This window comes from Thamnophis elegans, chromosome Z (genome assembly GCF_009769535.1).
Source record: "Thamnophis elegans isolate rThaEle1 chromosome Z, rThaEle1.pri, whole genome shotgun sequence".
NCBI classification, from domain to species: Eukaryota; Metazoa; Chordata; class Lepidosauria; order Squamata; family Colubridae; genus Thamnophis; species Thamnophis elegans.
Window position 1 is genome coordinate 39916486 of NC_045558.1, and position 25081 is coordinate 39941566.

General features: G+C 39.7%; 1 protein-coding gene across 1 annotated transcript in view; it reads right to left on the minus strand.

Annotated features, from left to right (window-relative positions):
• The window catches only part of RAPGEF5 (Rap guanine nucleotide exchange factor 5), a 79932-nt gene that overhangs the window by 35951 nt on the left and 18900 nt on the right, over nucleotides 1–25081 (minus strand). The window contains exons 2-3 of the mRNA XM_032238249.1: nucleotides 13846–13964; nucleotides 13414–13502 (exon numbers count right to left, since the gene is read on the minus strand). Coding sequence (XP_032094140.1) covers nucleotides 13414–13502; nucleotides 13846–13964 — 208 coding nt within the window. The remainder of the gene's footprint in view (nucleotides 1–13413; nucleotides 13503–13845; nucleotides 13965–25081) is intronic.

The window sequence follows — 25081 nt, forward strand, 5'->3', positions numbered from 1 at the left end:
CACTTCACCCTATTCACAGACCATAAGCCACTCCTTGGGCTACTGGCTGGTGATAGACCGACCCCTCCTATCCTGTCCCCAAGGATGACCCGCTGGACGGAGTTCTTAGCGGCGTATTCTTACGCCCTGTGCTACCGTCCGGGCAAGCAAATAGGGCATGCAGATGCCCTTAGTCGCTGCCCTCTTCCGGACACGGAAGATCAAGCGGTTCCTTGCCGTTCTGTTCTGGCAATTGCTCAGTTAGAATTGCCATTGACTTCTACCGATGTGGCCGCCTACTCTCGGTCTGACCCCACACTGTCACAGCTATTGAACTGGGTCCTGAGAGGCTGGCCTGCGGGTGAGTTACCACCTCAGTTCAAGCACTTCAAGAACAGACAGTGGGAGCTTTCTATACATTCAGGCTGCCTACTGTGGGGCGACCGTGTGGTCATCCCAACGGTCCTCCGACAACAGATTCTGCAACGTCTCCATGAAAGTCACCCCGGAGTAAGCAGAATGAAGGCCCTTGCTCGCAGTTTCGTTTGGTGGCCAGGGTTAGATGCAGAGATCGAAGCCTGGGTCGCCAAATGCGAAACCTGCCAGCAGTCCCGACCATCTCCTCCTTCCTCTCCCTCCCGGGAATGGGAGATGCCTCGGGGTCCCTGGTCTAGAATACATATAGATTTCGCTGGCCCCTTTCACGGCCAGACTTTCCTTATAGTTGTGGACGCGTACTCTCGATGGGTGGAAGTATTGCTCATGCACTCCACCACATCTGACAGTACTGTGCGAGCCTTGCGATGATTGTTCGCAACCCACGGGTTGCCGGACACAGTAGTGTCCGACAACGGCCCGCAATTCACATCTACAACGTTCCAAACATACCTGGCCGAGCAAGGGGTCCGCCACGCGCTGGTTGCCCCTTACCACCTGGCCAGCAATGGCCGAGCGGAAAGGGCGGTTAGATCTGCCAAGGAGGCTTTGGGCCGTCTAAACCGTGGAGACTGGCAGGCAAGGGTGGATGCTTACTTATTGGCACAGCACTCCACACCTTGCCCCCTGACACAGAAAAGCCCCGTGGAGATGTTGATGGGCAGGCGCCTGCGGACCACCCTGGATAGATTGCATCCCGTCTATTCAGGAATTCAGTCTGGCAACCTGGGGCCTCCAACCCCCTCCCGCACTTTTAAGCCTGGGGACCTGGTTTGGGCTAGAAACTATGGAGGAGAGACGGGATGGGTGCCTGCAATTATAACCGAAATAACAGGGCCCGTTTCCTACAGGATTCGAGTTTCAGATGGATCAACCTGGAGAAGACACCTGGATCAATTGAGACAACGACGGTCATCAGAAAATGATTCTCAAGCCGACACGCAAGGTCCTGGCTTAACCGTTTCTCAGCCAGACCTGAACCCGCAACCGCAGTTAAATAACCACAACTCTCCAGCCTTCTCCAATCCAGGCCAGCCTAGCTCAGTATCACAGCCCAGCAGTGCTTCTCAATCCAGAGTTGAAAACCCCAACCCATTACGTTTAGGCCAACATAGACCTAGCCTTCCCCTTCCAGAGGCCGCCTACCGGCCTAGTCATAAGCCGTCAACATCCTCGGCCGCGCCCCCTTCGCCCAGCTTACCATTCAGTGGGAGTCATCCATTCAGGGTTCCTCTGCCATCAGACGTCACCTGGAGCTTCACTCCCCGAGGGGAGGAGCTCAGACAGGGACATCAATGCGATGATCCGCCTGCAATGCAATTGCGGCGTTCGGGGCGTGTCCGCCGTTCTCCTGTATACTTACAAGACTACGCGTGCGCAAACATCACGCATGCGCACAGCTGGGGGGGAAGAAGTGTTGTATAGTAAAAGTTAGTCCTCGCTGTTACGAATGACAGCTCGGCAGCAGCCAGGCGCGTCTTAGCCAATCAGACGCACCTGTCAGTTGCCGGGCGAGTCTGAGGAACTATAAAAGGCAGACTCGTTCAAACTGTCAGTTGTTCAGCACCAGAGCAGACGAACACTCCAGTCCAGCTGGAGCTGCTTCTCTGCCTCTCTCTCTACACAGATCATCCTTCTGTTGCTACATTGTTAAACCAGCACCCTGCCTGGTTGTTACCTGTTACTGTTACAAGTTGTGTTAAAATAAATTGGTTACAGAGTTACCGGACACGAGCCTCTGTCTCATTCCTGAAGATATAATATTCCTACCAAGACTGGCAATAGCTTTTTATAAGATGGCCAACTATGCCCAGAATAGCATTTTGCAAGATGGACAACTATATAGAAAGTGGAAGGGGTGGAGGGGAGGGAGAGGGGAGGGAGGGGTGGAGGGTGGGAGGGAGGGAGGAAGAGAGAGGGAGGGAGAGAGAGAGGGGGAGAAAGAGAGAGAGAATGAGAATGAAAATGAGAATAAGGCAATATCCTTACTTCCTTTCTAGGAAGTGGGCTTTAAAAAAAGAAGAAAAACCTCTCTTAGCTAAATGTCCTCTGATGTTTTTTTCCCCCTTTGCTCTTTAATGTTCTTTCATTCACCATCTTTTGCTGTTTAGCTATCTTCCAATATAACGATTCTCTTCCTATCTAACAAATGTTAGAAAAGAAAATAGCAGGGTTTTCCCTGTTTTAAAGGGTCCTAGTTCTACTTTAGTTTATTTTGTGCTTTAAATAAAAGTATTCAAAACACAATTATTATCAATGGCATGAAATGGTAAGCCACATAAATGCAAATGTATCGTAATGGTGCATATATTAATACATAATTGTCAGAGACAACCTTTACAAATATAGAAGTATAATAAAATATGTATTTGTAGATAAGAATACAGTGACAATTTAAATTGCAGACTTATGTAAAAATTCAGGATGATACTGCACTAGAGGGAATAATAAAACAAATATATTTGCTTACTGTAGAATGGTAATACTCATAGAATTAAGCAAGATAAATTTTAGTAGGAAAAGACAATTCACAACTGCTAGAGCTGCAATTTCAGAAAGAAAAAGCACAGTATTATTGTGAAAAAACCCCACTATGCACCCTTCATTGTTCCCTTTAGCCATCTGCTCTAGGCAATTGATCAATGTTACACCTTCATGAAAGAGCTCTTTTATTCTTATGTCAGTCAAGTTACATTTATATCTTTAAAGAGGTAGGAACTCAGATATGTGCCACATATGATATTTACTTAGAAGTATTGCTTCTACAACAGATAAAGCTTATTTAATTCAGAAATACATTTGTGATTTCATGTCACCAAGGCCCTAAAATTGATATATTGCAGTTAGTCATTTATGAACAAGGCATGTGCTTATAGCATAGCCTGGGTAATATAAGCATAAACAATATTATATAACCTCTTCTCTCTATAGTTTTGCCATATAAAGTATCAAGAAGAAAATGTAATTGTAACGAAGTTGATTAGAGCAAAGAGTGTACATAGGACTATCTTTGAAGACTAAAATATAAACCTAGTTAAGAATCACTATTGCTAAACTTATCACTATAATTAGATAACATCTGCAATCCTATGCCCTGCTTCCTTTTTGTCTCTAAGGAAAATTCAAAGTGCTTACTTTAATTGATGAAAGTCTAACATCTTGGAGCTTAGATATATAGTTCCCAAAGAATCTCTTGTACTTTGAGATTTCATGCGATATCCTATATAGAATGGTACCTATACAAGACTTATTGTGAAAGGCTTAGGGTTTCCTTGGTAACACTCTGATGGAAGGTTTTAAGGATAGTGCTTGGAATTAAAGATATAGTCCATTATTTTAATGTTATGGGCTGCTGTAAAATTATTTGTAAAATAACTAGCTACTATATTTTCCTCTTTGTCAATCACTTTTAATAAACACTTTTCAGGCTTTATTGCAGCACATTTAGATATAATTTGACTAAACCATCTCTAATTTTACAGTTTCAAAGATATATAACAAGATTTACTTTTCACAAAAGTGCACCCTTTACAGGAAGTCTGAAAATTAATATGCACTTCCTTTCTCTAACACATATTCCTCAGTAGTCTCATATATTTAAAAGTATAAAATATTCAGTCCAATGACTAGTTCAGGCTTTCCATTCAGATGTATGTATTATTCTCAGCAATTACCAGAGGGCTGAATACTTTATGTGCAAAATTCAACCTAGCTGAAGTTTAAAATTGTTGCATCTGAAGGGCCACACAGATCAAACACAGCAGAAATGGAATTTTGACGTTTTTAACATACTTTTAACCAGAACTAGTAACAGTCTGAAATAATGATGATTGGTTAAAAAGAAAAAGTGCAAGAAACCTGACAAGAAAAGGGATATATAATCTTGTTACATGGAAAAGGCAAAGGTTCCTCTAGCACATATGTGCTAGTCATTCCTGATTCTAGGGGGCGGTGCTCATCTCTGTTTTAAAGCTGAACAGTCAGCGCTATCCAAAGATGTCTCCTTGGTCATGTGGACAGCATGACTAAATGCCGAAGGTATACAGAACGCTGTTACCTTCCCACCAAAGGTGGTTCCTATTTTTCTATTTGCATTTTTTACATGCTTTCGAACTGCTAGGTTGGCAGAAGCTGGGACAAGTAATGGGAGATCACTCTGTTACGCGGCACTAGGGATTCGAACCACTGAACTGCTGACCTTTCTGATCGACAAGCTCAGTGTCTTAGCCACTGAGCCAGTGCATCCCTTTGTTATATGGTACCAATCGTTAAATCAGAAAGAGCAAATTGCAACATTCTTGCAAACTCCTGCTCTTTTTTGCAGTCCAGGAATCCCCAAAACTCATGCCAAAAAAGCTCAGTAGCAAGCTTCCAAAATGCAACAGAACAATTTTACATCCTTTTTTAAAAGTCCAAAATAAAAGGATGTATTTCATTTTAACTTTGACTCTAAAAGATTAAAACAAAAAAGGGAATGAAACTCTGCCCGCTACAGAGTCATTTTGGAACGAGATGGGCAACAAACACATTTAACAAATAAATAGACAGAAACACAGCCAATACATCAGTCAAAATTCTGATGATAATAAGGCTACATAAACCAAGAAGGAATCATAACTTTATTGAATTATTAAATCTTTGAGTAATCTGAGAATTTTTGGTTGATGATTACTACCTTTGAATAATATAAATCAGAACATAGGTATAAAAAGCATGTCGTTATATGTATGTATGCTAACTCAAAAAACAGATCTCTGACGATATATGTTGATATATATAGTATGTTAGAAAATATTCTATTCCCAATTGACAAAACTGAGATAATGATCTCAATTTAAAACCTATGCATAGACAATTTCAGATGGAAGAAATGGCTGAAAACATTGCAAAGGGGTGCTTTTTTAACTTTGCCATCTTTCACATGCTTTGGGAGGGAAATGAATATAGTCTTTTATTTTTCACAGAAAACATCAGAAACAAGAATATCTTTGTACTAAAAACCTTTGAGTACAGAAAACACTGGAAACACTGAAACAAATGCGCACAATGAACACAGTAACAGAGTTGTATTCTCTGCTTAAAAGTAAGGTTTTGTTCTGTTATTTGGTGTATTCATTATTCTTATATCCTGCAGTATTTTTATATATGATGAGTCAAGTAAGCTGGTGCTTTCAAAGCCCAAAAAGATTCCTTGCAGCTTTGAAAATTCTCAATCCCCAACTATAAATAGTTGAAAGATGAAAAGGAACATGTTCTACAATCTGTTGTATTTATTCATGCAACTTGCTCCAACTTAGAATATTGGTTAATATGAACAATGATATATATGTTGAATTTCAACAAAGGACATCCCTTTTCCAATGATTTCTGTCTTAAAACAGTTCATGCAGTATTTTAAGCACAGGAGCATTAAAATATATAAAGGAGGGTCACATATCAAATCAGCAAATTTGTTTTAATTAACAAGACAATTGTACTTGAACAACTAAAACTTTTCAGTGGGAATGCCATGTTAACTATTCCTGGTTAATTGCAATATCACAGAAAAGTAAAGGACCAAGGACCACGGGGAACAGCATTCTTATAAATGATCACAGCACCTTCTTCTTCAAATGTTTAACTAAATGCTTTAGAAAGAAGCAATGACAACTTCAAGGCAATTGACCTGATATGAAAAAATCAATATTCCAATCATTCTAAATGTCTCAATTAGCTATTTGAATTTTTCAATCACCTTTATTTTGAGGCTCAATCACTCTGAGAGCCATTCTAACATAATTCAAAGGACCATCATGACATTTAATGGGGAATAGCATTTACATTTATTTAGCTTACTTCTTTTATTATATCCCAATTTCCTTGGATATTTCTACAGTGTTTTTAAGAAGATGCAAAGAAAGCATCTTCTTAATTATTATTCTGGAATTCTTTATACAGGTAATCCTCAATTTACAATTTACAATCATTTAGTGATTGGTCAAATTTACAATAGCACTGAAAAAAGTGACTTCTGGCCATTTTTCACACTTATGACCATTGGAACATCCCCATGGTCATGTGATTTACCTTCGGATGTTTGACAACTGATTCACATTTATCCCAGTTATGGTGTCTCTTGGTCATGGAATCCCCTTTTGCAACCTTCTGGCAAGCAAAATCAATAGGAAACCCAGATTCACTTTACAATTGTGTTACTGATTTAATAACTACAGTGATTCACTTAACAAATGTGGCAAGAAAAGTTGTATAATGCGGCAAAACTTACTTAACAAATTTCTCACTTAACAGCATAAATTTTGGGCTCAGTTGTGGTTGTAAATTGAGGACTATCTGTACTCAGTTATTCTGCATGTCTATTTGAAATAATCTTACCTAATCTGTATTCTAATCTACATTCTAGTTCAATATACTATTATGAAACCCTTTATTTAATAAGCAACTATGTCTCTCTTCAATATATCTAGATGAAACTTTACATTGATAATAGGTAATTAATTTGGATTTTGGTCATTACCATATCAATACACCATTCAGTCCCATTTGTGGATTCTAGATGTGAATGCATACATTTCTGAAAACAAGAACCAAACCTTATATATACAGTAAAATGCTGACAGAATGGTAGTACTGTCTGAAAAAAGACAACTGGATTTTTCGCTGCATACATTTACTAACAATCATTTAATATTATATGAAATTTCAATAATGTCATAAATCAAGCAGCAAACTGAATAGGTTTTTTATTCACATATGCAATTCACATACATACATACATTTAGACAGGTTCATAATTGTTTTAATACATTTTGGATTAAATGACAATATTGTCATTCGAAATAGTCTTACATTTCATGTAAGTCTCAAACCAAGAAAACTCTGTAAACTGTTATTATAATAACAGAATGAAATATATAAGAACACATAGTTTAATTAATAACACTATATACAACAACATGAAGACTTTTCCTTTTGTGTTATTATATTAGAATTGTGTTATTATATTCAATCATCAATACTATATCTCAGCAAATCCTTCAAAATAAATATTTCAGTTCACATGACACTCTATGTGGGCATGCGGTGTTTGAAATAGCTATGTGGAAATGGCATGTCTATTTGCACAGCCATGATAAATTGACACCAAATAGTTCATTCAATGGCATTGGTTCATTAAAAAACAAAATTTCACTTCTGAATAGAAGCAGCAATTCCCTAAAGCAGGATTAGTCAACCTTTTTATACCTACCGCCCATTTTTGTATCTCTATTAGTAGTAAAATTTTCTAACCGCCCACTGGTTCCACAGTAATGGTGACTTATAAAGTAGGGAAGTAACTTTACTTTATAAATTTTATAAAGCAGAGTTACAGCAAACCCCTACCGCCCACCATAAAAGCTGGAACGCCCACTAGGAGGCAGTAGGGACCAGGTTGACTACCACTGCCCTAAAATGTCCCACATTTTGAATATATTTTGAATTAAACTTGTGTGTGTACCTGTACATCTAATGTACCAATTTAAAATCCCATAGTGTCTGACACAGCAGTTTCCGTACACATTTTGCTTATGTATATAAAATATGCATCATTTCTGCAGCTCAGAAATGAAGTATATTCACAATACACAAGTTGATTAAAAGAACTGAATTGCAATCTATTTAACATCCAGTTCCTTAAATATTGCAAAAGAAGGCATCAGATTGAAACATAGATAGAGTGGAATTTTGTATATGCACTATGATGCTGTAACTTATTATGATTCCCTTTCTGACAAATGACATCTGCTTGGTTCAGACTTGCCATTTACTCAATGGAATTGAGAAATTCTCTATTCAGTCAGTGCCAGATCTAATCAACCTACAGTGTGATAACAGTGTAACAATCACAATACATTGAACAGTTCCAATAGAAAAGATAAATATCTGCAGCTCAGAATTGAATTATGAGCTTTTGGTGCAGTCTGAACTGCAAGTGTTTGCTTGCAGACAATTCATTGCCCACCTAAGTAACAACTGTCTTATGATGTTGGATAATGAAATGCCTGCAAACAAACAACCAAGCTCAGACAACATCAAAACTTTGCATTGAACTTTATAGGTCAGTTCAATGCCACTCAACGAACGTATAAACATTTTTTCCCTTTCTCCCTTTTTAAATCACCCTGAATACTTGCAATTATACAAAGAAATTAACTGGAATGAAAGCAAAAAATAAGAGAGCCAGTTTGGTTTAGTGGTTAAGGCACCAAACTAGAAAGTGGAAGACCATGAATTCAGATCCCGCCATAGCTGTGAAAGCCAGCTGGGGAATGTTGGGCCAGTCCCTCTCTCTCAACACAACTCAATCCACCTCACAGGGTTATTTTTGGGGAAATTGGAGGAAGGAGTATTCGGTATGTTCTCCACCTTGAGTTATTTGTAAAAATAACAAGGGCAAGATGCAAATAAATAAATAAAAGAACAGAACAGAAACTTGTGATATATACATTCACAAATAAAAGGAAATAAAGGTAAAGGTTCCCCTTGCACATATATGCTAATCGTTTCTGACTCTAGGAGGCGTGCTCATCTCCATTTCAAAGCCAAAGACCCAACGCTGTCCAAAGATGTATCCGTGGTTATGTGGCTGGCATGACTAAACACTGAGGGCGCACAGATGCTGTTACCTTCCCACCAAAGGTAGTTCCTATTTTTTCTACTTGCATTTTTACATGCTTCCTAACTGCTAGGTTGGCAGAAGCTGGGACAAGTAATGGGAGCTCACTCCATTATGTGGTGCTAGGGATTTGAATCACCAAACTGCCAACTTTTCTGATCGACAACTCAGCATCTTAGCTGCTGAGCCATAATTGGAAAAACATTAAAATATCAATTTTCAATTATTTTTACCCACACTTTAACCGAGACAGATGAAGAAAAAGTAGCTGATAAGAAAAATCCTTAATAATATAGATAGGAGATTGTGACCACATCCAAAGAAAATTATACTATCCATAGGATACTACAAACTTCTTTGTTGTTGTGTTATATCTCAGTAAGCAATTTCTCAATATAAAAGATGCAAAAGATTTTGTGATTGGTTTTTGTGTATGGAATAAATATAGCAGTTAAGAACAGAAAATTATTTAATTTATTTTACCTGGCATCAATTTATACAATTTGTTCAACAAACATATGTTTCACTATTTTGATTTCTAAAAAAAAAAAGCTATGTACTAGTTTGCCTACTATTTCACCACAACCATTTTAAAATATTACTATTTAGAGAACTAATTTTAGTGGATGTGTAATATAGATCATGGCCTTGTATGTTTGCTAAAACAGATTTAAACAAAATGCCTTATGACAAAGAATTTTCATATAATTCATCAAGTTCAATACTGAAATAATTTTCTGAAAGATTTTGAAGAAAATCTCCTGTATCTTACTAGTATCTTATAAGAAACTTACGTAATATTAGATATTATAAAAAGATTCCTTAGATTTGAATTAAAGATGATATACAGTACATTATATATTCTTCTAGTATTATAACTGGTTGTATCTGATAAAACATGGTAGGTTATGAAAAACCTTTGAACTTCTTTCATCTAAGACTTCAATCCTTTTCTCTTCCAAATACAATCAGTGGTGACAGGTTTTTCATTAGGGCTTTAGATTCAAACACAAAAAGGTGCTTAAAAATACATTTGGTTGAGTGGACATCTTCAATTCTTTAAGCCAACTAGGTTCATGTGGCAGCTAGTTTACATAAATCTCTAATCCTCTTCCTTTTCATTTCTTATAATGAATAAATTTAATTTCATGCGGAAAAATAGCGTGATCAAGGAATAGTGTAAAAGATCAAGAATCAAAGACTGTTTTCATTTTTTAAAGCATATACGTCTTGAAACGGTGGACATAACTTAATGACAATTTATTTATTTGAATTTTCTAATGTCCAATATTTGTAATTAAACCTTAGGGTCCCAACTATGAATGACTTTTATCCATGGTTTTTAAAAAAGTACCATCTATCAAAATAGTTAAAATTGGGTTATGTGAATAAACCTTAACTTTTTATGGACTTTCTATATCTTAATTCATAAATTTGCTGGGAAAATACTATGAACTTGCCTATGGTTTTAAAACATGTAAAATGATTGCACAGATTTGATCTAGTAAACTTTTTGGAACTATATATAAGTATAAATATTGAGATAAATATTGTCTAAAAGTTTTCCAAGAGATAAACTGGTGGTAGAACTCTGGCTTAAGTTTACTATATATTGTATGCACTCATTTGCTATCTTAAGGTAAATCTCAAATTGCATAAATCACTGAGAAACAAAAAGGACAAAATGCTTCGAAAACATCATCAGGCTGTCAGGAAATAATCAGATAACATTCTGTGTGATTGGTAGTTAGGTTCTTTCCCAAGAGGGCCATGCAACATAAGCAGAGAATGAACGTAAGAGAAGGCATAAGACAAATAAACCAAAAAGAACTGCAATGGCTAACCTCTACTGAAGTTAAAAAGCAAAAGGAGCATGAAGAATGCCTTCTAATACCTTCTCAGTGGTTGCATCCAGTTTATCATTTAAAAGCTCCTACGGCAGAGTGTTTAAAGTATAGTATTGCAAGCAAACTCTGCCCACAGGCAGGAGTTCGAACCTGAACTAATCAAGGTTAAGGTTGACTCAGCCTTCCCTACTTCTGAGGTCGGTAAAATGAGGATCTAGATTGTGTGAGGATCTAGATCAGGGTGTATTATCGGATGGTATATAAACCTAAATGCTATTGGTATCATTTAAATGTTCAAATCTTTCATCTCTCTGAAAGCTGCCTAAATGTATTGATCAAAGGCCCTAGAATGGATGTATTCCCAGTACTAATGAAGAATGCCTTACGTATTCTTTCTTTATTTAAAAGTACAGGTAGTCTTTGACACAACCACAATGAGCCCAACATTTCTGCTATTAAGTCAGAAATTTCTGTTGTTAAGTGAGTTTTAAGATCTTTCTTGCCACAATTGTTAAATGAATCACTGCAGTTCTTAAGTTACACAGTTAACCTGGTTGTTAAGTCAATCTGGCTCCCCAATAACCTTGCTTCTCAGAAGGTTGCAAAAGGGGATCACATGACCCTGGGGCCCTGCAACCATCATAAATATGGGTCAGTTGGCAAGCATCTGAATTTTGATCATGTGACCATAGAGATGATGCAATGGTTGTAAGTGTAAAAAAGTGGTCATAAATCACTTATTCAATACTGTTGTAACTTCAAATGGTTACTAAATGAATTGTTCTAAATCAAGTATAACTAATATGAGATATTGCTAAATGTACAGTGTAAGTTTTCACACTTCAACTGTTATGTTTGCAAATATTCTGAGGCCAATCACTGCAGCTATTTAATTATTTTAATACATACATCTTGTGTTCTTTTACTATTATTAGGGCTACATAGATCATACATCAGGCCTGTCATTGTCAGCTCTTTTCAGAAGTAGAGGTATTTGCAAAAATGTTCAGGGAAGTATATCACTAAATATATTCCATTGCAGCCAATTATGCTTGGATAGTTATTTTTCACCTTAATCTGGAAAAATGGCATTGGAATAAATGTGAGAAACGGGAGGGGGAACAGGAAAATAACAAAGGGTTACTGGAGAAATGAACATCAATTTATATTTTTTTCAGATGTTAAAAACAAATAACCATAATGCATAATTATTGGGGAGCTCAGTGTGTTCTATAAGATTTGTGAAAGATGCACAAATAAATATAACAGGAATCTATAGGAGAGATTACTCAATACAAATATTCAAATGTTAAGAACACAGTGGGGTTCATGGTACCTAGCTAAGACAATCCTGACATGGCCCACCACTTTTTATATAGCCTATGATTTGATGCTGGAGAAATTACATACAACATTACTTTGATTATGCCTGAGGAAGCACAGCTATTACACAGCCATGATTTCCATGCACAAAGTATTAATCCCTATTCATAGAGAAGTAGATCAGTGAACAGTACAATAAATCAAGCATTAGTTCTTTCTTTCTACTTATAATTTAGAAAACCTACATAGTAAGCACAAATGCCTTATGCCTAACTATGTCCTATTGATTTACAGCTAGAAAAAAAATCTGACACAGGAATGCCTAAAAATTCATCAATGTTATTTAATCTTTTTAATTCTTCCAAATGTGTTTATTTTTTTTAATAATCTCATTTGGGAAGCAGCTGAGAACAATAAAAAAATATTAATTCCATTTCCAGGTTTCTGTATTTCCCAACCCATCTTCAACTATGGAGGGAATGCTTCAGGACAGCTAACTGTCTGCTTTAATTAAAACTGTAAATAAATTGTAGGTGGTCTTGATAAACTACCGAAAGAGCATTGGTGACAGTATTACTGTAAAATAACCTGCCCATCAAGCAACCTGATCAATATAATAATTGTTCCAGGCTGAAACAAAAGTACAATCTTTAGCTGAAGGCAGCCAATTACTAAAGGAGATTATTTTATTGTACATTATGTGATGTAGGTAAGCTATTTATGCTAAAAAATTAAGGAGTAAGTAGCTTTGGAGTACTTTAAATAATTGCTGACTTATAAACCCTACAGCTATATAACTCGGCTTGCTATCTTCTGATTGCCTCATTATCCCACACCCATTGCTAAATTGTTTTCTTTTATCTATCAAGATATATATAGCTACTGAAAGTTAATGATATTTGTTTTTAAAAAATCCTCATTTTCAAGTTTAATGTTTTTATTGTTAAATATAGATGATGAACTATATTAGCATAACAAGATGATACTATGAATGCTATGTATTTGAAACAGCACTATACAAAACATTGTAAAATTATAATAATTTTAAATAAAATGCTGCTAGGAAAAATATCATATTATACATATTTGCATAGTAGCTGATCAACTGTGTCTGCTAAGAACATGAGTGGATACAGAGAAACTGCTTTTCGTGAGCATGATGTTATTATAATGTACCTGTGTCTTTGTCCTGTACTTCTTCCAGGTGCAAGTCATTCAGGAGATGCTCCAAAATCTTCTCTGGTGTCCCTGACACCACAACATATCTGTCAGAAAGGAGAGAGTCCACAGAGTCATCCTCTGTTGAAGACTGAGAACGGCTGCTCCATTCATCTTCCTCATCTTCTTCATCAATGTATTTAAAATAAGGCACATCAAATGTGTGCAAAGGCAATTCTCTGCCTGGAAACAAAGCAGAATCCTTCTTCTCTATGTGAGGGTCAAAGATCCTCAGTCTCGAACTTCCCATACTGTACGACAAATGAAAATGACATTCCCTCAATGCTGCCCTCTCACTTTGGTTGCCAGCAACCAAATTCAGCCAGCTGCCGAGAGGTCTGCGTCAGCATGACTCCAGCTGAGTCTGAGCACCCAAGGAAAAACTCTTACCTCCAATCATTCTCGGCACTCCCAGATGTGGGGGTTGGGCTTTGTGACAACACTCTCCTAAGCACCAGCACATCTTGGTCCAGTTCCTTCACTCGAACAGTGGTCGCTTCATCATCCGGCTTTAATTTGGAGAGGGAGATAAACAACAAAGAGAAAAATGAATAAAATCTCAAGGGAATGAAAGAAAAAGGGGTGGGGAATAGCTTTGATTAGAGCTGCATTTTCTCTCTATTGAGGCTGCCATCCGCAGCAGGCACTGCCTTTGATTTACATTCAGAAAATTCACAATGCACCAGAATTTGAGCAGTACCTTCTTTTCCCAGGAGCACTGATAGCATATAACAAAGCTGTTAATTACAAATTATTAGATTTAACACTTAAATGAAAGGATGACAGTTAATAGAAAAAGGAGCGTTCTTTAGTTTGCTTTTTGCTTGATGGAAGTTACATTCTGCTCTTGCCTACAACTTAAAATTGTTAAGGAAGTTATAACCAATTTACAGCATTTCAGTGAGTTTAACTGCTATGTCAATATACTAGATCATCCTATAAAACTATTCAAGCAATGAATATGTCAAAGAATACAATATTCACTCTTGCATATGGAGCTCACGTAACAAAAAATTAACTTCCAAAAACCAAAGCCCACTAAAAGCATGGGATTCACAAAAGATTGTCTCTTGGAAAATTAGTATTGCTGCTTGTTGTACTGACTTTTTTCTACCCCAAAGCCTAATAAATGAAGGGATTAGTCATAGACATACAGCCTATTAGAACAGGCTATTATAATCTTAAAAGAGTGACTGTATAGAGCCAGGACTGTTGACTAAACAGCCTGCAGGAACTATACTGCTTGGAGAAGAATTTTCATTTCTTCCAAGACCTTCCTAGAAAAATCTTGCATAAAGCACCTTCTGATATTATTTTAATTAAGTGTGGTAATCTGCACTCTTTCTGGCTATGTTCAAATGTAAATACTTCTCACATCCTATAAGACAATGCAAAACATAGATCCAAAATCAGATGACAGAAGCAAACTGGCTGAATATAACAGAAAATGCAAAGAATTATAAAGCAATGTTATTTGATGTTTAATCTTCTTTTAGTCATCGTTTTTCCATAACATGAAGGAATCTGAAAACAAATCATGCCAGAGGAGTCACAGAAATAGGAAGTCTTGTCTGCACACTTTTAATATTTATATATAGGAGAGAGAGAGAATAATTATTAATTTTTTGCAGGTTCAGATATGCCGGTACTAAACCAATTAACATAAACCTTTTGTTGAAAAATTCCCTTGGGAGATCAAGACATCATGTTTCAGGAATACCAATGTACAACTGTAATTTTCTATTTCACGGTATATGCTTTTGTTGCCCACAATATGCAAGACAGACATAAAACAGTAAGCTATGTAAAATCACTAACATTATTCAATTAAAAAAGATTTCTCCATACAGCCAGTTCTCATTTTATTGTTTTCCAACCATCCACATCAATCTTGTGCCAGGGTTTCCCAGGAGATGGTGTCGATATCCAGGGATTTGAAAAAGGTTTTTAGCATGTCCTTGTATCGCTTCCTTTGTCCCCCCACGCCCCCCCATGCAATTGCTTTCCTTGAGAAAGCTCACCATAGCTCTTTGGGGATGCGATCGTCTGGCATCCTTACAACATGGCCTGCCCAGCATGTCTGGGCTTTCATCAGCAGGGTGTAAACTGATAACAGACCTGCTCTGAAGAGGATTTCTGTGTCTGGCATCTTGTCCTGCCATCGGATCCTCAGAAGTCTGTGGAGGCAGGTCATGTGGAAGTGATTGGGTGGCCTAGTGTGCCTCCTGTATACAGTCTAAGTCTCCACTGGCATACATCAGTATAGTTAGCACTACTGCTCGGTAGACTCTGAGCTTTATAGCAACGCTTATTCCATGGCCATCCCACCAGTTGGTCAGTACTTAGCCAAATGCAGAGCTTGCTTTGGCGATTCTGCAGTTGACCTCACTGTCTATTGTCACCATGTAGGAGAGCATTCTGCCAAGATATGTAAATTGTTCCACTACTTGCAGCTTTTGACCCTTCACTGTGATGGTGGGTTCTTGGTGTTGGGCTTTCGAAGCTGGCTATTGCATCACTTTGGTTTTTTTTGTGTTGATAAGGAGGCTGAAGTTGTCACCTGCTGCTTCGAATTTGTCCATACTGGCTTGCATTTTCTGCTCTGATCCAGCATTCAGGGCACAGTCATCAGCAAAAAGCACAGTCTCCTTTATCTTGGGGACAGCCTGGAATCTTCACAGGTCCTGTATCTCAGGCTAACTCCCAAGGAACTGTTCTGGAAGGCGTCTGACAGCATGGCTGAAAACATTCTACTGAACAGCGTTGGCGCCAACACGCACCCTTGCTTGACGCCATTGTGATGGAAAAGGCCTCTGAACCTTTTCCGTCATCCAGAACATGAGCCATCATACCATCATGGAACTGATATGCCATCAGGATGAATCTATCAGGGCACCCAAACTGATAGATTTGGGTTCAGACAGGCCTTCATGACTTACAGTGTCAAAAGTCTTGGTGAGATCCACAAAAGTGCTGTACAATTCGCGATTTTATATTTACTACACTAAGAAAGACATAAAATAGTGCTTAACTATGGATCACATAGATCCCATCCAAGAGCACCTATATAATACTTGCCTGCCTGTGCTGGTTATAGTACCTGGCAGTGCCTTGTTTGTTTGTTTGTGTGTGTGTGCGTGTGTGTGTTATGTTTTGCGTTTTGTGTTGTGTTTATATTAACTATGTTGTGTATACCACAGATAGTGTGCCTATTTCTCTGGAACTTGCCAGGTAGATTATTTTTCTTTTGAAATATTGCTTTTTGTGAAAACCCTTAAATGGACAGAACAAAGAAAATCTCACCCTGCCTATTTAAGAACTAGCAAATTTAAAAGATAATTTAAATTATTACTTTAGTTAAATATTTTCAAACTACATAAATTTTTCCTTAAATTTCTAAATCATTAGTGATTTCAAAAAAGCCTTTCCATGAAGGACTAGCACAATAATTGTTTAGGAACATAAATTACAATATGAATTCATTAACTTCAGTGAGACATTTAGTATAAGGACACAGAGAACAGGAAAATTTATTTTACTGCTGCATTAACTAAACTAACACTGATACATCTAGCAATAATCTATTTTTTATCTTCCCACAATGTGATGCTGGTACCTGGGCATGACCTTCGGCTCAAAGCAAAGGGTACATTTGCAGAGCATGTCAACAGCTTCAAAAATTATAGAGGGCCCCTATTGAAAAGCAGCATGTTTAAGAAAACAAAATATGCTAATACAGTCTTGTATTTCTCTGAAAGCAATGTGGAATTAAATTTCTGTGTTTATAAAATTTGCTGTTTTGACTTGAAAACTCAAAAATATATTTCAACCTGCTTTGTGAAATTACAACTTTTCTTATTTGTATTCTAAAAAATTACCCTGGAAAATCAGGACCATAGTTCACATTTGCAATTTTATCATTTTTAGGGAGAAGTAACTAATAATGATTTCTAATTGTGAATCAAGGACTAGAAATATTGATGGTAGTTGATATTAGCTGAAATTAAACAATAGTTTCTCTTTGATGAGAGAATTCTCAGTTTGTTCACAAGCAACTCCTCCAATGAAGAAAATGCATAAACTTACAACCTGCATTGGTAGTAAATGTAAACATGTATACACAGAGACATACAGACCATATATACGCATGAATACATCCACCCACAATTTTATTCATATTTTTAAATCTAAATCCATAAAGTATTTGAATCAGTTATAAATAAGAATCCTTTTATCTAATATCCCAAACATATTGCAAACATATTCCAAATCAGAAAATCAATAATTATATGACAGACATATCAATGAAAATAATCATTATTGCCTCTATTGTGACAGATTTGTAAGCATTTGCTGATGATAGCAATAATCATATAATAATAGTCAGACTCATATACTGCTTCATAGTTTACAGCACTCTCTAGGTGGTTTACAAAGAGCATATTGCCTGCAAAAATCTGGGTCCTCATTTTACTAACTTCAGTAGGATGAAAGGCTGAGTCAACCTTGAGCCAGTCAAGATTGAACTGCTGGCAGTGAGCAGGGAGTTAAGCCTACAAAATTGCATTCTAATCAGTGCACCACCACAGCTCCTTATGATAAGGTGACCAGATTTTCAGATTGGTAAAGAGGGACACCATTGACTGAGGAGGAGGGGGGTTGATTAAAAATTTTATATTTTGTCAAAAGTTCACAAAAGGCGATTAATGACCACAGGACACTGAAACCATCATAAATACGAATCTGTTGCCAAACAAAATTTTGATCACATAACCATGAGGATGCTGCAACAGTCTCTAAGTATGCAAAAATGGTCGCAACGGTCGCTAAGTGTGAAAAATGGTCATCAGTCACTTTTTTCAATTGTAACTTTGGTCACTAAATGTTTTCCCCCTCCTCGAGACACTTCACTTCTTCCTTCCTTCATTCCTCTTGCTTATCTACCTTCACCTTATCCATCTTCTGCTCTTTCCCTCTCTTCCTTCCTTTCCCCTTCCATCCTCTCTTTCCTCACTCACTCCCTTCCTCCTTTATTCTTCCCGGGTGCCGTTTGGAAGGCGTTGTGACCCAGCTTGGTTGGAGACGTTTGGGTGACACTGTTTGGGAGTTTTTACGATCTAGTTTTTACGATCCAGCTGGCCGAGAGAGCTTCGACCCTTCTCTAACTGCTGGCTGAGAGAGCCTCGCCCCCCCCCCCTACTGCTGCTTTGTCTGCCGCGACTGCCGCTGTGCCCTGGTTTGCTGAGGCCCTTTTGAAAACACCGCGGCTCAGCTTTAGAGAATGCCATGGCCTAGCTGCAGAGGGGGCTTGGTCTCCTCGCGACTACCATTCTGGCTTGGTGACTATGACCATTGCAGGGCTGCTGTTGGCTTGTTAGACCTTGGTTTGCCGATGTAACTGGGAGAACGCTGTGGCTAAGTTCTTTGGAGGACACCGCCCCCCCCGTTTGTTGACTGCTATGACTGCCGCCCTGACTATCTTAATCACTGTTATGCCGATGTTGGCTGCTGCTGGCTTGCTGTTCTATTGGCTCGCTGAAGCCACCCTGAAAACGCCCCGGCTTAGCCGTCTGGTCTGTTTTGTCAGCGTGGACTGGGTGAAGGGGTGGCTAGCCTGGATGGGTGGGTTAGGGCCTAGGGTGATCGAGCGGCTAGTCTGTAGCCGCCATTACGGCCCTTTTGAACTTTTCCCCCATCCAGAGTCTTTCAATCTACAACAGCCGTCTTTCCATCTTATTGGGCGTGCAAGGCCCCCCCGGTTTGCCCTCCTTTGTGGCTGGGGGGTGGCTTTCTTGTTTACCATCTTTACCATCTACCCTAGCTGGCTCCTCCAATTACGTTTCATCTTTATGGACTTAGCCCGCTGGACTTTTAGTTCTGCATCTCTCCCCCCAGACTGTGTCTATTACCGTGGCTATCATCGTCCACTATTACATCAGAAACTTTACCCTAGCCATCTCGACTATTATTCTTTCTATATTAGACCTTTAGAGAAAGAGGTCTTTTTAGCTCCCTCATATCGTGCCGGCCTTGACGGTTTATTGTGCTGTTGCTCTATGGACTTTATATCTTTATGTACGGATTGCTCGCTCATTTTATCACCTTTTTTATACCTGCACAATTTTTCTTTGTAAGTAGTGAGGATGTGTATGATAGTAAGTGAATGATCCCACTTTTTTAAACTTGTGTAATTCCCTTTTATATTATATTGTTGTATTTTAAATCTTTGTGGGGGTGTGAGTGAGTGAGTGTTTGGGTGTGTAAGCGAGATTGGGATGGGAACCGGGTTCCCCCACACTGAGTGCTTCGCAGAAGCTGGGCCTACTCCAATCTCAGGATGACTGATTCGAAGGGCCTGTCGGGAAATGCGGGGGCTATGGGGGTGGGTGGAAGGACTAAGGACATGGGAGTGGACCAGAGCATTACGGTCTTAACAGGGAGGGGCAGATATGGCGGGGACTTTAGGGCTGGCCATTACCGGGGAAGGAGGGCTCACTATGTTACAGAGATCCCTCCTTCCGGCCCTATGAGTCCCACTCCAAGACCAGATGGCGTGAGTAATCAGGACCCTGGTCTCAGGCTGCTGTCGCTAAATGCCAGGTCTGTAGTTCACAAGGCTCCCCTCATCCAGGACCTAATTTTAGACGAGAGGGCAGACCTGGCATGTATTACTGAAACCTGGCTGGGCCCGGAGGGAGGAGTCCCCCTCACTGAAATGTGCCCAGAGGGTTTTCAAGTGCTTCATCAGCCGCGACCCCAGAGAAGGGGTGGGGGTGTGGCTATTGTTATCCGAGAGTCTCTAGTACCTCGTAGGATCCCTGCTCCAGAGCTTGTTGGGTGTGAGTCCTTGCTGGTGAAGTTGGACCTCAAGGGTCAAGTGGGCTTGCTGTTAACGTACCTGCCTCCCAACAGCGTTGCAGCAGCCCTCCCCTCGCTCCTCGAGTCAGTAGCTGAGCTGGCAATTGAGTTCCCCAGGCTTATGGTTCTGGGGGATTTCAATTTGCCTTCGCTCAGTGAACACTCTGATGGAGCGCAGGAGTTCATGGCTTCCATGACAGCCATGGGCTTGACCCAAGTAATTCGGGGCCCAACTCACTCGGTGGGTCACACGCTCGACCTCGTATTCCTCTCGGAGCAGTGGAGTTGTGATCTTGGTTTGAGGGGTAACGAGACCTTACCCTTGTCATGGTCGGACCACTACCTACTGAGGCTTGACTTTCGGAGACCAAACCCTCACTGTAGGGAGGAGGAACCGATTAGGTGGTTCCACCCCTTTGGGCTTTCAGACGAAGCTTGGTGTTGTTCCTGATACCCTCGCCCGCAGTCCGGCAGAGACTCTGGTTGCTGCTTGGAATTCAGCAGCGGCAGAGGCTCTTAACTGGATTGCGCCTTTACGGCCAATCCGAGGCAGTGGATCGAGGAGGGCTCCTTGGTTTACTGAGGAACTCCGGGAGATGAAGCGCCGAAAGAGACGCCTAGAGCAACGATGGAGATCCAGTAAATCTGAGTCAGACCGAGCGCTTTTAACATCCAGCATCAGAGTCTACCTCCGGGCAATCAGGACGACAAAAAGAACACACATTGCCTCTCTGATAGCTTCCGCTGAGTCGCGCCCAGCTGCCTTGTTCAGGATAACCCGTTCCCTCCTAAACAGGAGGGATACGAGCAATCCTTTGCAAGGCAGAGCTGAGGACTACGTCCAATTCCTCGCGGATAAAGTTGCTCGGCTTCGGACGGACCTGGACTCCAATTGCGCAGAGCCAGCCGAGGCACCAGAGAAGAATCTGGATGGACATCACTGGATTGATTTTCAAGCTGTTACCCTTGAGGACGTGGACAAGGCCATGGGAGCCATAAGTGCCTCCACATGTGTGCTGGACCTGTGCCCCTCCTGGCTGGTTGCTAACAGCAGGGAGGTGACACGGGGCTGGATCCAGGCGGTTGTTACCGCCTCCCTTCGGGAGGGGTTCTTTCCCCCTGCTTTAAAGGCGGCAGTGGTGAGACCCCTCCTGAAGAAGCCATCTTTGGATCCAGCCATTTTAAACAACTATCATCCAGTCTCCAACCTCCCCTTCGTGGGGAAGGTTATTGAGAAAGTGGTGGCCTTTCAGCTCCAGCGGTCCTTGGAGGAAACCGATTATCTAGATCCCTTTCAGTCGGGATTTAGGCCTGGCTACAGCACGGAAACCGCTTTGGTCGCGCTGACCGATGATCTCTGGAGAGCCAGGGATGGAGGTCATGCCTCCGTCCTAGTGCTCCTTGACCTCTCAGCGGGCTTTGATACCACCATGGTATCCTTCTGTGACAACTGCGGGAGGTGGGGGTGGGAGGCACTGTTCTACGGTGGTTCTCCTCTTACCTCTCGGACAGGTCGCAGTCGGTGTTGGTCAGAGGGCAGAGATCGACCCCTAGGCCCCTGAATTATGGGGTGCCGCAGGGTTCGGTCCTGTCCCCCCTCCTGTTTAATATCTACATGAAGCCGCTGGGTGAGATCATTCGACAGCACGGGATAAAATACCATCAGTATGCGGACGATACACAGTTGTATCTGTCCGCCCCGTGCCAACTCAGTGAAGCGGTTGACATGATGTGCCAGTGCCTCGAGGCTGTTAGGGCCTGGATGGGGGTTAACAAGCTTGTACTCAATCCGGATAAGACCGAGTGGCTGGTGTGTTTCCCTCCTACTAATTGGCCAATTTTTCCATCTCTCAGACTGGGGGGTCAAACAGTACGCCCCTCAGACAGGGTTCACAATTTGGGAGTCCTCCTGGACCCACAGCTGACTTTTGAACACCACTTGTCGGCTGTGACCAGGGGGGCATTTGCCCAGGTTCGCCTGGTGCACCAGTTGCGTCCCTACCTGAACCGGCCCTCACAACAGTCACTTGTGCCCTTGTGACCTCTAGACTGGACTACTGCAACGTGCTCTACATGGGGCAGCCCTTGAAGAGCATTTGGAGACTTCAGCTTGTCCAGAATGCAGCCGCGCGAGCGATCGTGGGTGCACCTCGGTTTACCCACGTAACACCTATCCTCCGCGAGCTGCACTGGCTGCCTATTGGTCTTTGGATACGCTTCAAGGCGCTTCGTCACTTATAAAGCCCTTCATGGTATTGGACCTGGGTACTTGAGAGACCGCTTGCTGCCAATTACCTCCAATAGACCGATCAGATCCCACAGATTAGGCCTCCTCCGAATTCCATCCGCCGGCCAATGCCGACTGGCGACTACCCGGAGGAGAGCCTTCTCTGTGGTTGCTCCGACCCTCTGGAACGAACTCCCCGTGGAGATTCGAACCCTCACCACCCTCCAGGCCTTCTGCAAAGCCCTTAAAAACTGGCTATTCCGACAGGCCTGGGGCTAAAGAGCTTCTGCCACCCTCCTCGAATGGTATGGTTGTTGTATGTTTTAAATTGTGTACTGTTATGTTCGTCTTTTTATCCCTTGTCTGTACCCCTTTCCCTGACTGAATTGTGAGCCGCCCTGAGTCCCCTTCGGGGAAAAGGGCGGCATATAAATGAAATAAATCCAAATCCAAATTCCTTCCTCCTTCCATTCTTTCAGCTTCCCTTCTTTTGCCTATCTACCTTCTCTGTCTTTCTGCTCTTTCCATCTCTCTCTTCCCCTTTGCTTCTGTTCCTTCCTCCTTCCATCCTTTCACCTTCCCTCCTTCCTATTTCTTCCTTCTTCCTTCCTTCTGCCTATCTACCTTCAGCTTCTCTGTCGTTCTGCTCTTTCCCTGTCTTCCCCTTTCCTCCCTCCTTTCTTTCCTTTCTAGTTCCATCTTTTCTTCTTTTCTCTCTCTCCCTTTTTCTTTCTTCCTTCCTTCCTCCTTCCATCTTCCTCCTTCTCTTACCTATTTTGGAATTCTGTTACAGAGGCCACTTAGATGTTTATGGGAAGCTCAGAAAAGACACAAGCACAAAAGCACTTTGCCATATATATTTCCTTACAAAGTGACACTTAGAAATATACGACTGTATCTGTGATATTGTCTGTAATATATTTGAATATTACAACTAATTGCCATTAAGAGGTCTGTCATCCTGGTCTTTAAAATCATTTAATAAGAAACAAAAGGTAAACTTAATTTGCAGTGCATTGCATTACTTACAGGATTTGTGATCAATATAATCTGGATCAATAAGATGAAGTAAGTATCAAAATAGAAGGTGAGCAAGTAAAGGATACAATGATAGTATGGGCTAAAAATTTGGTTATACAATAGAATTAGATAAATGGCAGAAATTGTGGGATAGGAATTATTAATTAACGATGTCAACTGCATTTAAAGAAAATCTTTATAAAATGTTTTATAGATGGCATTTTTCACCTACGAGGTTGGCAAAGATGTTTAAGGACATGTCCGCTAAATGTTGGCAATGTCATCAGATACTTGGTTCATATTATCATATGTGGTGGACATGCCCAAAAGCAAAAAAATATTTGACAAAAATATATACATAGTTGGAAAAAATGATAAATCAACATACAGATTTAAAACCAGAAATATTTTTGTTGGACATTTTACAGATAAGTGTAATAAGATGAACACATATTTGATTTTACTTGTATTAACTGCAAACTAGAACAATGAAAAAGTGAAGATGAAATGTGATTAAAAATACTAGAATTTGCAGAAATGGTAGATTAGCACAATTGAGGAAAAGAAAGAAACTGAACACTGTGACATGGGGCTTGTTTTATCAATGGTTAGCTTATAAAAACAGAAGTTAGATACATGGAAATATAAGAAAAGGACTAATGATACAAAGAAGGTTTGTTAAAATGGATAAGCTATTATTATTATTACAATTTATTCATTAAATATTAAACTCAATCAATTAAACATTCAAAAATGCATCACAAATACCATTGACTGGTGCTAATGGTTGATACCGGTTGCTGCCAGCATCCTAGGTATCAACCAAGTACCTTAAAATATGCAATTGTTGTTGTTGTTGTTGTTGTTGTTAAACTAATATCAATGTAATGAACCTTGTTATAAACACTTTGATTAATATTTCCTAAACTATTTGTACCCAGACAACAAAATGTTTAACTGAAAATGGAATTTTATATTGTAAAATAAAAAAAACATTATATATAAAAAAGATATCACAACCTACATTTAACAAATCATTTCTCCAAGTAGCTTTTTTCACTCCCCCTAGTAAAGCCATCCAAGATAGTGAGCGCCTTCCAATGAATTTCATGGTTAAACTGTGTTACATGAAGAACTGCCTTCTTTTATATTTTCTGAAGTTTCCATCATTGGATGATCCAGAAGTTTTAATTTCTATGTAAAAAATATATATGATATATCGGTATTTGTCATAGATCTATTTTTATTTCTAAGATAAAAGGCATAGTTGCTGGGAGTTGGGTAACATATACATGAATTATCATTATAGAGGAACTGTTCTTCATTCATTATGGTTCTGCTTTCTGCATTATTCCCATTCTATTTAAGGCCTAATATGTGTTCAAAATTCCAAATATAGTGATATTACAGATGTACAATGCACTTTTGTGCTAATGGCATTTTAATTGGCAATTTCTTTCTAATGAACCTTTGATCCACAAAGAATTTCAGGATATGAATAATTTGATGAAAGTCTCTCAC